Below are 13,728 nucleotides of genomic sequence, written 5' to 3'. Positions count from 1 at the left end.
GATTCAAGTGAGCATTTGCCTATTGCTGTTGTATTTTCTTTCTTCCTTCCTTCCCTCCTCTTTCTTTTCTTTCTTCCTTTCCTTTCCTTCCTTTCTTTCCTGGCACCCACAGCATGCAGAAGTTCCTGGACCAGGTATTGAACCTGTGCCACAGCAGTGACAATGCTGGATTCTTACCTGCTCGGCTACCAGGGAACTCCAGTATATTTGTTTCTTATCTGGTATATATTTGACACTGTCACATACCTTCTCACCCACCCCACCCTCTCTTGGAAGCATGTTTTCTACATGGTATTGAGCTTCTCCATATTTTACAGTTTAACCATAAACATTCAGTGTCTACCCTGTATTAGTACTAATATCATTGATTAGTTTTCTGGACCAGCCTGATGAACCTGTTTTCTTCATGTTATTCATATTAAATGGTTTCTATTGGAAATTGCCTTAAAGTTATGTCAAAACAGGGCTTGGAGAAATGCAGTGATCTTTCTGTTCAGATCCAGGGTCCATTTTCTCACCTTATCTTCTGGACCCTAATCACCATGCCCGGCTTCATACATTGTATTTCCTGGGCTCATGACCAGATTCTCTTGTAATTTTCTCCCCACTTCCCTGCCTATTCTTTGTTGTTTTGCACCATGCTAATCTTTTGTGTCACCTACACTCACTTCTCTGTGTGATTCCATCCTTTTTCCTGTGCCTGTTTTTTTAAAACTTGGGTGACTTTAAGTTCCAGTGGTCACCAGCGACTCCAGCCAAGTCAGGATCTTTAGCCCAAACCTGCTCTTGATAGAAGACCTGTTGCCAGATCCCTTGATAATTTGATGTAAATCATCACTGAATCAATAACATCTCCCCCTACCCCAAACATTTTCCTTCCTATATTTTGTTTGTAAATAGCGGCGGCACTGTCAATCAACTCAGGAGCCAAAGGCACATTCACCCTTCGCATCTGATCACCAAGCTCTAGTCTGTTTCTCAAAACTGTTCGCTCTCTCCATGTGCTGTCCTTAGTCTGACACATCATCGCTACTTCTAACGGGTGTTCTTGCCTTGATTAGTAACCTACTCTGGCCCATCCTTCCTGCCATTATTGCTAGAGGGAGTTTCCTAAAATAAAATCTGAGCAGAATACCTCTCTGCTTAAAGCCTACACACACTCCTTAGCCTGTCTAGTTCACAAGCTATTTTGAATGCGCTGCGCTGGCCGCTGCCCTCTTCCTCAACTTTGCACCATGCTGCCCACATGTGCCTTTGACCCCTGCCACACCATGCTGGGTGCTGACATCACAGCTCTGGGTTTTCAGATGGTTTTTATTTGCCTTCTTGACATTGCTAATTCCTTCAAGTCCTTGAATACTCAAATTCAATTCCGCTCTTGCAAAAGTTTTATTTGAGTGTCTTGTTCCCTCCATGGACCACACTGTGTGTTCCTCCAGGTGACACTACTGCCATTTAACTATTAACTCCTTAGTTTTCCTTTCTTTGAAACCTCGTGCAGGGAGTTCCCGTGGTGACTCAGCAGTGACGAATCTGACTAGCATCCATGAGGACTCAGGTTCGATCCCTGGCCTCGCTCAGTGGGTTAAGGATCTGGTGTTGCCATGAGCTGCAGTGTAGTTTGCAGAAGAGGCTCGGATCTGGCGTTGCTGTGGCTGTGGTGTAGACCAGCGGCTACAGCTCTGGTTACATAAATAATAAATAAATTTTAAAAACCTGGTGCAGAGTAAGTGCTCAGAAAGTGTTCATCTGGCAAATCATATCCAGAACTTTCGCTATGTGCTTCTAATGAGCATAAACTTTTTTGAAGAGTGGAGGGTAGAGTCTGTTCACTCAGCTCTAATCTCTCTATCCTCGAGGTTTCCATCAACTCTTTTTTTTTTTTTTTTTTTTTTTCTTTTTAGGGCCGCACTTGTGGCATATGGTGGTTCCCAGGCTAGGGGTCAAATCCAAGCTGTAGCTGTGGGCCTAGGTGACCAGCCACAGCAACGCCAGATCCAAGCCGGGTCTGCCACCTACATCACAGCTCGTGGTAATGCCTGATCCTTAATGCACTGAGGAAGGCCGGGCAGGGATCGACCACTGCTGAGCCATGACAGGAACCGAGGGTTCCTTCAATTCTTGTTCCAAACTTGAGAGAACAAGAGAATGGGAGCAGGAGGAAAACAAGTGTCTTCCAGCTGATGTGAAAGGTGATTTGAGACCCGACCACGGCCCAGGCCTTTCAATTCCGCAGTCACAAAAAGGGCGGAAACAGTTTCTATAGTGACGGGAGGAGGGTGTGGTCCACCCCGCGGTTACTGGTGGGAGCCCGCAGTGCCCGCAGTCTGCGCAGGCCCGATGCAGCTCCTCCCACCTCCCACCCCCACCGCCACCAAGTAAGGGGGGCCGGGGCATTGGCGGGGGTGGAAGGTTGGGCGACAAGAGGGAGGTGACAGAATGCAGAAAAGGCCTGTGGTGGGAGGAAGGATGGGCGGGTGTGAGTGCCCAGAGAGGGAAAATGCCATGAAACGCTCTGAGCAGCTGCATCTTCACGGCCCAGCATCGGTATACTTTTCCATTAAGATAATGTTGTATTTGCTGGCTTAGACTGAGTGCAGGATGGGGAGAGGTGGATTTTAGGGATCTCGTAAGATTACCCGAACACTGTTTCCAGCCCTGCCCCTGACAACCTGGGGGACAAAGCTTTCTTCTTCCATTCTTTATCTTCTCTGCGCATTTTGTCCTCTTGGTCGTCAGAAGTGAGCCCACGACCTCACGCCTCAGGTCCAGGAGGATCCCGCTGATACGAGCCTATTCCGAGCAGCCTACCTTCCTGCTGTACGTCCCGACCACACTGGCCTCTCGGATGGTACTTGCCCCTTGAGGGTAATTCCCAGTGTTAGGGGATGATCGGTGCAAAGGTTGAGTTTTTTTTTTTGTTTTTTTTGTTTGTTTGTTTGTTTTTGTTTTTTAAGACTTGTTAATTTGTAGTGTTCGTTGTTAGAAATGTCCGTCAGCTGATATAGGGCTTAGGTAAGTTGTGACCCCTTTGACTTGCTTTAAATGACTGATGGGCCGCAATCTTAATTCAAGCTTCACTCTTTAGGCTTAAATGGAGACTTGGCAAAGGTGTGAAGCCATTTAAATAGAAAGTTCATACTATGAAAGGATAATGTGGAGTTCCCATTGTGGCTCAGTGATAATGAACCCAACTAGTATCCATGAAGATGCGGGTTCCATCCCTGGCCCTGCTCAGTAGGTTAAGGTCTGGTGCTGCCACAAGCTGCAGCATAGGACACAGATGCCGCTCGGATCCTGAATTGCTGTGACGTTGCCCGGCAGCTGCAGCTCTGATTCGATCCCTAGCCTGGGAGCTTCCATATACCACAGGCGTGGCCGTAAAAAAGAAAAAAAATAAATAAAAAAGGACACTGTAAGTGTCCTTTGTGGCCAGTCTTGCTTGAGGCATTTAATCGCCTCCATGTGGGTAGATAAAATCTAGGAGTTCCAATGAATTGTCTAAACATGGTCTCTGCTGAGTTGGTTCTGTGACTTAAGTCTGTTATTTCCCTTTTGTTTTGGTCAAAGAGGATAATGATAAACCTGAAGGGAGTCTACTGTGCCAGCCCCTTTCCAACTGCTCTTGTTGTCAGTACCTGGGCTGTGCATGCATCTCAGCAAGTGGAGCACCGGTGCTGGGAGTCAGTGGTGTCAGCCAACCCCAACCCATCATGAATAGGTTGTAACAGCTCGAAAGAGCACATGCTGGTCTAGGCTGCATTACTAGAAAATCAGTGACCAGATGAGGGAGGGAAGCAAAGTTCTGGCTGCCTAACATAGCATCACTTAGAACATAATCTAGACTTTAGAAACTAGAAAACTAGAGCCACTTTGAGGTCATAAAAAACTGGAAAATAGAGAGGGACAACCAAGCTCTCTCTGTCTGGTCCAGATGCCCCGTCATAAGAGGGAGGAGGGCTTGGACATGAGCAAGTGCTGGGGAAGCAAAAAGCCACAGTTGTGAGTGTTCCAGAACTCCTGAGTGGAAGAGAGTGAGTGCCTTCTTTGTTGCTCTGCAAAGGATACACGTATCAGTGGAGGATGTTGCTTAGTATCATTTCCTCCAACCAACACTGAGGAAGCCCTAGCCACCTAAAAATGGACAGCTGGGGAGTTCCCGTCGTGGTGCAGCGGAAGCGAATCAGACTGGGAACCATGAGGTTGCAGGTTTGATCCCTGGCCTCACTCAGTGGGTTAAGGATCCGGTGTTGCCATGAGCTGCGGTATGGGCGGCAGATGCGGCTCAGATCTGGCATGGCTGTGGCTGTGGTGTAGGCCAGCAGCTGTAGCTCCAATTTGACCCCTAGCCTGGGAACCTCCATATGATGTAGGTGCGGCCCTAAAAAGCAAAATAAATAAATAAAAGTAATTAACAGCCGGGAGTGAAATGAGTTGCCTGGAAAAACAGTGAGTTCTGTCCCAGAAATATTCAAGCAGAGATGACTGATTGCTTGGGGTTCTCTGGACAGGGTGTGTGTGTATGTGTATTAAAATGATCATTCCCACTTTCCCAGTCCCAGTCCTCCGAGGTAACTGCTTTTTACAGTTTATTTTCCATAGATCCTTCTGTATGCTGTATAAAGACATGTGGACATCTTGCTTTTTTCTTAAATATGGACTCACTTTATGCATATTGTTCTACTGTTTTTACTCAATACTTTATGGGCACCATATCGTCTACCTCATGCTTTTAAAATGACTGCATTGTGTGCCATGATACATCCCTGCCATTTTTTTAACTTCTCATGATACATCAACAAATTCAAATTCGTCAACACTAGGCTGCAGTAACGGTTGGTGGGACTTGTCTCCAATCCTCTGAATAATTGGTCGGTTATGATGCTGTCACCCTTTCTTATCATGTCCCCAGGAACCTGCGGATGAAGGGATTTGCAGAAGCTGTGATAATATCTGCTTCTGTTCCCTCTCTGCTCTGTGTATTCCCAACTCCCTCTGCTCTTGCCAGGGTGAAGGGCTGAAAGGGGGCTTCCGAGGGGCAGAGCGGAGTCACAGACGAGGTCTGCTGATGTGACAGGAGAGTGACAGTGGCGGGAGAGCCCTCAAGACTCTCCCTTCCACTTCCTAAAGTCACCACTTTTATGGATGCTATAAACTTAATGAGTTAGTTTTTCACCTTGGTGTGAGTTAATTACCCAGGGAGTTAATTACCCTGAATGAAAGAGATGCAAAAATGGCCAAACGAGATCCAGAAAGTGTTTCTACCAGTTGTCCCCGTTCCTTTTTCTATTGGCTTTAAGCTCCCAAGTGCCCACTGATAGATCCATATTTTAGGGGAGAAGGTTCTTATGGCAAGAGAGTGGTTTACTGTGTAGTCAGCAGGGCAAGTGGGGCTTTTTCTAAGCATCCTAAGCTGCTAACCTCCTCAGTAGCTCATGGTCCTCCCTTGGCCCCGTCTCTCTCTGCCCTGAACGTATGCGGGATGGTGCCCAGGCGTCCCCTCTCCTGACCCCATCGGCCACCAGAAGGGAGACAGAACTAGTGGCGCCTCGGCCGTGCTTTTAGCCCCGCTGCTGTTTCTTTTCCAAGCCTGCCCTGCGTTCTTCCCATCCCAAGGGGTGGGGACCATTGCTTTTATTTTACTCCTAATGCCACTTTATGTTTTCCTCTTGTTCCTGCAGGACTGCGATGGATGCAAAGAAGCCGAGGAAATGCAGTTTGACATCCTTCCCGATTTTGAAAGCGAGAAAGAAACAAAATCTCACCGCTGTGAAGGTAAGGATCCTTGAATTTCCTTTGGGGAGGAGAGGTTTCATCATGAAGTCTTGGGGACCTGAGACCCGGGACCCAGGGGGATTACTGTGTCCCAAGTGTCTTTGATGATGGGGGGTTGGGGGCAGAGCTAGGTCTGGGTGGGCTTGGAGGGAAAACCAGCCGGAGAGCCAGGGTGTGGTTTCTTGAACTTGAGGACTTCGGGGTCTCACTCTAACAGGTGACTTGTAAATGAGGAGTCCTGGGCAAGCGTCTCTTGCGCAGTATCTTTTATTCTGCTTTCTATATCTGGGTCCCTACCGTAAGTGTCCTGGAGTGGTTTCGATAATGTCCCCAAGAACATGTCCAGGACAGGTCCGCTTCCTTGTTTTTAATGCAGACGTGGTGTGTTTCTTTTTTACTCTGCCTCAAAAACTAACAAAACCCTGGGGGCACTGAAGGTAATATTGTAACGTGGCAACTTTGGGATTACTGTCTCTAAGATCAAGGTCTAAATCAGGTGTAGTTTTCAGTCTCGTGCCTTCAGTTCAAATTTCGTAACTTACCCAAAAGAGCATATTGTCTGGGATCGTTGTTCTGAAATATTTGCAACAAATGTTTGCTCAGAGCATTCAGGTTTGTCTTTCTGCATCCTGCCTGCATTGCCGATCAGAGTCCAGCAGCCTACCCAAAACCTGGTGAAAAATCTCCTCCCCAGGAGTTCCTGTCATGGCTCAGCGGAAACGAATCTGACTAGCATCCACGAAGACGCAGGGTCGATCCCTGGCCTTGATCAGTGGGTTAAGGATTTGGCGTTGCCTTGAGCTGTGGTGTAGGTCGAAGATGCAGCTTGGATCCTGTGTTGCTGTGGCTGTGGTGTAGGCCAGAGGCTGCAGCTCTGATTCTGCCCCTAGCCTGGGAACCTCCATATGCCTCTGGCGTGGCCCTAAAAAGATAAAAAAAGAAATCTCCTCCCCAGAGGTCACGCCCTACCTCCTTATTATTTTTAGGTCCACCTCCTCCAAGCAGTGTTCCTGATTTAACCCTGACATTCTCCCCCTCAAGATTGTAACTCATAAAATTATACCCTAATGCAAATCCCATTGTTTCGCATCCCTACTCCTGCTATTACCACGTACAACAATAAACGCTTTGCAACTTAAAGGTACAAAAATTTATGAATACCTAAGACATTTCCTTTGGTAAAACAAAAATTAGTATAAAGTATTTGAAATAGTAAATATAAAGCAAAACATAATATAATAAACATAACATTCTGTTCAAATTTTAAAATATTATGCAACCAGAATGGTCTTGGTCATGATTTTACTTCGGCAAAATCACCCCAAGTTGTGCAAATGACACTTTCTTTTTTAGCTGCTTGAGCTCACCTTTATTGAGTGTTTAGATGACTATCAAAAGAACCTTGCAGTGCTATTATTATAGGTGGAGAAATTGAGATTCAAGTGAAACTAACTAGCCCATGGCCATAAACCTTTGAGTATCCCATATCCTTTTTTTTTTTCCTGAGTATTCCATATTCGTAAGCAGTCTATTCCATGCCTCTTTGCTGCATAATGTCAACTCTGTTAAATGCTGCCCTATAAAGTTCCTTAACCCCTTTAATTTATTTAAATTAATTTTAAGGAAAAATATTCTGCTGCAGTTACTATCAAAAATAAAATTAAAAAATTGGAGTTCCCACTGTGGTGTAGCCAGTTAAGGATCTGGCATTGTCTCTGCTGTGGCTGCAGTCGCTGCTGAGGCATGGGTTCAATCCCCAGCCCAGCACTGTGGGTTAAGGATTCAGCATTGCCACAGCTGTGGTGTAGGTCGAAGTTGCAGCTCAGATTTGATCCCTGGCCCTGAAACTTCCATATGTCATGGGTACAGTCAAAAAAATAATAAATCATATTCAAGACATTCATTTATGTTGAAATGTATAATAACTGCCCACACATTGACAGTACCATTTAAAAATACTATTTATTAAACTTTTAACTATTGTCTTTACATCAGTGATTATTCTGATGGGCTCTAAATAAATGTCTTTTCACCTTCTGTTCATTTTCCCCAATGGAGTTTTCATCTAGTTGAATCTATTCTATTCAACTTAGGGAAATGCAAACAAATCAATACCTGTCCTTAGCACATGAACTCTTGGGTCTCAGTGCATAGTTATGATGTGTTTTTTTTTTGGCTGCACCTGTGGCATGTGTAAGATCCCAAGCCAGGAATCGAACCTGTGCTACAGCAGGGACCTAAGCTGTTGCGATGACAATGCTGGATCCTTAACCTACTGGGCAGGAACTCCCATAGTTATGATATTAATTGGAGGATGAAAAGAAAGAACTAGAATCTCTTTGCTAAAAAAAAAAAAAAAAACTCAGTGAAGATGAGAGAGTTGTGTCTCAGCCTATCCATTGCCCCAAGCAAGTGCTGAAAAAAAATTGCATGCTTAATAATAATTTATATTTATTTTATGATATATATTATACATTTACAGTTTATAGTAATAATTAAATATTTAAGTATTTTAAGTGTAGATCATGACAGTGTTTCAGCTAAGGGAGTTTTTAAAATGTGTTTTGTTTTTTTTTTTTTTGCTTTTTTTGGGAAGAGGGGGCCCACAGCTGTGGCATATGGAAGTTTCCAGGTTAGGGGTCAAATCAGAGCTGCACCTACTAGCCTAAACCACAGCCACAGCAACACTAGATCTGAACTGCGTCTTTGACCTATACCACAGCTCATGGCAAAGCTGAATCCTTAACCCACTGAGTGAGGCCAGGGATCGAACCCGCATCCTCATGGATACTAGTCAGGTTCTTAACCCACTGAGCAACAGCAGAAACTCCCGATTCTTTTTAAAATGTCCCCATTCATTTGGTGAAAATACGGTAAAATAGTAAATAGCTGTCTACCACTGAGTGATCTCTGCAGAGGGTCCTATATCTTTGGTGCCATCTTTTCAGCTTAGCTGGCGGGGGTCACAGAAGGCTTACAGGGCCTCCTGATGACACGGGATCCCTTGACCCTTTAGGAAGATGCTCTCGGGTTAGAGTTTATTCTGAGTGCTGGCAGGGGGATCACACAGCCAGTCAGTTGGGATGTTTGGTGCTTCCACAATTCTGTTCAGAGAAAAAGGACTTGCAGCCACTTCCCAGACTGGAGGAGCAAGCAGAAGTCCAGGGTCTTGGGTGAGGCTCTCCCAGGAGAGGAACCTGGGAGAGGCCTGCACAAGGGAGCTCTGCTAACTTTGGATGTTTCTTTATAATTTTCCTGACAATTAATGAGTAGGTGACCACAAAGTACCCCTGCAAGCCTGCTAAAGACACATTCTCTATTTTGAGCACTGGGAGAAAAGGGGCTTGTAATTTCTCTTCCATCCTTTAAATCATTCAGCTGGCGAATAGACAGGTCTTCCCTCACCACCCTTTCTAATGATATATCTGTTCATTTACGCCTAGAAAGGTCGTTGTCCGGGATGACAGCACTGGCCACACAGGCTATGGAGCCCTTGGCATGGGCTAGTCCAAATGGGGGGTGTGCTTGTACATGAAAAATATACACCAGATTTAACAAACTTCATGTGAGAAAACGAACATGAAATACTTCATTGGGAGTTCCTGTTGTGGAGCAGCAGAGATGAATCTCACCAAGGAACCATGAGGTTGAGGGTTCGATCCCTGGCCTCGCTCAGTGGGTTAAGGATCCAGTGTTGTCGTGAGCTGTGGGGTAGGTTGCAGACGAGGCTCGGATCCCGCGTTGCTGTGGCTCTGGTGTAGGCCGGCGGCTTCAGCTCTGATTCAACCTCTAGCTTGGTCGAATACAGGTTGCACTCCATATGCCTCGGGTGCAACCCTAAGAAGACAAAAGACAGAAAGAAAATTACTAAGTTATTAATTAATGTGCTATAAAATCCACCCAATTATAAAAAATCATCAGTGAGGTATTTCTTCTTTTTTTCTTTTTTTACCCTCATGGATGCTAGTCGGGGTTCATTAACTACTGAGCCACGACAGGAACTCCAACGTGGTAATACTGTAAAAATATCTCATATTGATAACATGTTAAAAGAGTATCCTAGGAGTTCCCGTCGTGGCTCAGTGGTTAACGAATCCGACTAGGAACCATGAGGTTGCAGGTTTGATCCCTGGCCTTGCTCAGTGGGTTCAGGATCCGGCGTTGCCATGAGCTGTGGTGTAGGTCGCAGATGCAGCTCGGATCCTGCGTTGCTGTGGCTCTGGCGTAGGCTGGCAGCTACAGCTCGGATTCGACCCCTAGCCTGGGAACCTCCATATGCCGCAGGAGAGGCCCAAGAAAATGGCAAAAAGACAAAAAAAAAAAATTAAAATAAGAATAAATTAAAAAAAAATAAAGGAGTATCCTAAATATATTGTGTTGGATGAGTTCTATTATTAAAATTAATTTTGCTTTTTTAACTTTTTAAATATGGCTACCGGAAAATTTAAACTTTCACACGTGGCTTGCGTTGTATTTCTAATGGATGGTGCTGTTCTTGGCTGGAAGCTCCATAACAGCAAAGATATCCTTGGTCTGGTTCAGGGCTGAATCCCCAGAACCTTGAGCTGTGCCTGGCACAGATTAGCACTTGATGGGTGCTCATCAAAAGAAATCGAGAAAGTATTTACTCACTTGTTCCTTCCACAAATATGTATTGAGCGCCTGCTCATCTTGAGCATCGTTCTAGGTGCTGGGGATGCAGCAGAGAACAAAACAGACAAAAAACAAAAACAAAACTTTTCACGCGGCTTGAAATCGGGATTCTTTGTAGAAAGGCCAGATGGTGCTGTCAGGTGGAGAGACCCGTAATGACCAGCTTGCATCCTCCTCACTGGTAAAGAGTTGAGTGTGATCTAGATCAGGGGTTCTCAGCCTTGGCTGTGTATTTAAATCTGGGTGGGGGGGGGGGGATTTTAAAGACGAATGAATTTAAAGTTTTTTTCTATCACTTGGGGACTAAGGTCCATTTAAATGCCTGCTAAGGGACCCTTGTAGATCAAGTCTCTGTTTACTGGTTGTGACACTGGAATAGTAAATCCTACATCCCCCGATTACAGTGAAATTAAGTGAGGTAGGAGAACATGAGCTTGCTAGCTGGCAGATTTTAAGAGCCCAATAAATACTGGCTGCTTTTTACCTTCTTTCCTTCTCTCCATTTACCAGAAAGGGGACAGGCTTATGGATGAGTCTCCCCCACTAGAGGAGGGCATCTGAGGGCCATGTGTCCAGTCTCATTTCTTTATCTCATTAGTGCTCCCCAGGCGAAACGTAAAATCAGAACACTTGGTATTGCAAAAGAGTTGACTCCACAGTCAGTTGTAACTGTAGAGAGGACAAGAAGCAGAAACTCCAGTTGCCAGTTTGGTCTAGTTTTGGTGTTTACGCTATTATTTATGGAATGAATTCAGCTTTTAAATGTAAATGGAAAGCTAAGGGGACTTCCCATTCCTGACACAGTGGAAACGAATCCATCTAGTATCTATGAGGTCTCGGGTTCGATCCCTGGCCTCGCTCAGTGGGTTAAGGACCCAGCGTTGCAATGAGCTGTGGTGCAGGTTGCAGACGAGGCTTGAATCCTGTGTTGCTGTGGCTCTGGCGTAGGCTGGCAGCTACAGCTAAGATTCAACCCCTAGCCTGGAAACCCCCATATGCCTGCCACGGGAGCGGCCCTAAAAAGAAAAATGCATAAATACATTTAATTAAAAAAAATAAATGGAAAGCTCTGGCTAGAAGAGCTTATAATGATCAGAGAATTAAACATTAAAATATTTTGAATAGAACCACAAGGAGCCAGTCTAGAATGAGTGGCTCAATGACAAATAGGCATGTGATACCATCTAATATCTATGTTTGGGCAGATTTGGGGTTCTAAAGGAGGGCGCTTACATGCTTTTTACCATCCTCTCCTAGGCCCCCACGCTTCCTCCCAAGATCTACGTAGTAAGTACCAGTTCCTTTGTTCTGCATTTCTCATTCCCATCAGTGCTTTGGAGACAGAGGAGGACAAAGACTTGAGTTTACCATCAACTGCTGTGATGAGGATGAGGGGCAAGCAGGCATGGGGGCATGGCTCTGGGTACCACAATTAACCAGAGTGAATAGATAACTCCTGTTGACAGCTTCCTCAGACCATGAGAAGTAGAGCTTCTTTGTTTGACATTGGAGGTGGGATGAGGGGATGTTAGAAATGCAGCTCCAGGAGTTCCCATTGTGGCTCAGTGTAAACGAACCTCACTAATATCCATGAGAAAGCATGTTCGATCTCTGGCCCCGCTCAGTGGGTTAAGGATCCCATGCTGCCATAAACTGTGGTGTAGGTCACAGACACAGCTTGGATCCTGCATCGATGTGGCTGTAGTGTAGGCTGGCAGCTACAGCTCCGATTTGACCCCTAGCCTGGGAACTTCCATATGCCGTGGGTTCAGCCCTAAAAAGAAAAAAGAAAGAAAGAAATAGAAATAATATATATATATATATTTACAAATATGAACTATTCAAAATGCTCACTAATCCTCTGCCTGTTGTATATGCTGCCAATACTTTCTCCTAGTCATTGATCTGCCTGTCTTCTATGTCCTTTATTTTTTAGAGCAGTTTTAGCTTCACAGAAAAAGATGAGCAGAAAATAGGGTTCCCACATGGCCCTTCACCCGCCACAATTTCTCCTATTATTAACCTCCTGCATCAGTGTACGATTTTTACAATTGGTGGACCTATATTGATATGTTATGATTAAGCCCGCAGTTTCCATTAGGGCTCACTCTTTGTGTTGCACAGTTTTTTGGTTTTGACATGTGTGTAATGTACCCACAATTACAGCATCACCCAGAGTAGTTTCACTGACCTAAAAATGCTCTGTATTCCACCTATTCATCCTCTTCCCTCTGCCCCTAAACCCTTGGTAAATATTCCTTTTTTTTTTTTTTTTTTTTTTTTTTTTTTTTGCTTTTTAGGGCCGCAGCTGCGGCATATGGAGGGTCCCAGGCTAGGGGTTGAATTGGAGCTACAGCTGCCAGCCTACACCCACAGCCATAGAAATGCAGGATCTGAGCCATGTCTGTGACCTACACCACAGATCACAGCAACACCAGATCCTTAACCCACTGAGCAAGGCCAGGGATCGAACCTGAAACCTCATGGTTCCTAGTCAGATTCATTTCTGCTGTGCCACAATGGGAACTCCAAATTTTAAATTCCGATTGTATGCTGCTGGCATATAGGTAAGCAATTAACTTTTGTATAGTAAAGTTGTATGCTTGAACTTGCTATGACCTTGGCTTGTCTTTATACTCTATTTGTCTTTAAATGAACTGAAGTACTTAATTAAACGTAGGTAAATTTATAGTATGCACTTTTTATCTAAAGAAATCATTCCATACCCCAAAACCATAAAAATAGAACTATGTCTTCTAACATTTTTATAATTTTCTCTTTCATCAGTTCTGTAAAATTCTCTGAGGCTTTTTGTCTTTGTGTCTGCCATATTCTATCTCTCTTTTTAAAACTCTAATTAGATGTATGTTAGACCTCACACTATCCTCCATGTAGCTAATCTCTGAACCTATTTTTCTTTTTTCTTTTCTTTTTTTTTTTTGGTCTATTGTGTTTTTTAGGGCCGCGCCCGCGGCATGTGGAGGTTCCCAGGCCAGGGATCGAATCGGAGCTGTACCCACTGGCCTACACCAGACCCACAGCAACATGGGATCCAAGCGGCGTCTGCGACCTACACCACAGCTCATGGCAACGCCAGATCCTTAACCCACTGAGCAAGGCCAGGGTTCGAACCCACAACCTTATGATTCCTTGTCGGATTCATTAGCCACTGAGCCATGACGGGAACTCCTGAACATATTTTTCATCTCTTTATCTCTATTCAAACCTATGTCTTCCAAGTCACTCGTTCTTTCTTTGGCTATGTACAATTTTTCATTAAGCCCATTCACTGAGCTTTAA

At 44.7% G+C, this 13,728-nt stretch overlaps 1 protein-coding gene across 1 annotated transcript in view; it reads left to right on the top strand.

Moving 5' to 3' along the window:
- The window catches only part of DYRK4 (dual specificity tyrosine phosphorylation regulated kinase 4), a 62,742-nt gene that overhangs the window by 5,571 nt on the left and 43,443 nt on the right, over positions 1 to 13,728 (top strand). The window contains exon 2 of the mRNA XM_021092445.1: positions 5,682 to 5,775. Coding sequence (XP_020948104.1) covers positions 5,689 to 5,775 — 87 coding nt within the window. The 5' untranslated portion in view covers positions 5,682 to 5,688. The remainder of the gene's footprint in view (positions 1 to 5,681; positions 5,776 to 13,728) is intronic.

Source organism: Sus scrofa, chromosome 5 (genome assembly GCF_000003025.6).
Source record: "Sus scrofa isolate TJ Tabasco breed Duroc chromosome 5, Sscrofa11.1, whole genome shotgun sequence".
NCBI classification, from domain to species: domain Eukaryota; kingdom Metazoa; phylum Chordata; class Mammalia; order Artiodactyla; family Suidae; genus Sus; species Sus scrofa.
This window is presented reverse-complemented; position numbering and strand designations above follow the sequence as displayed.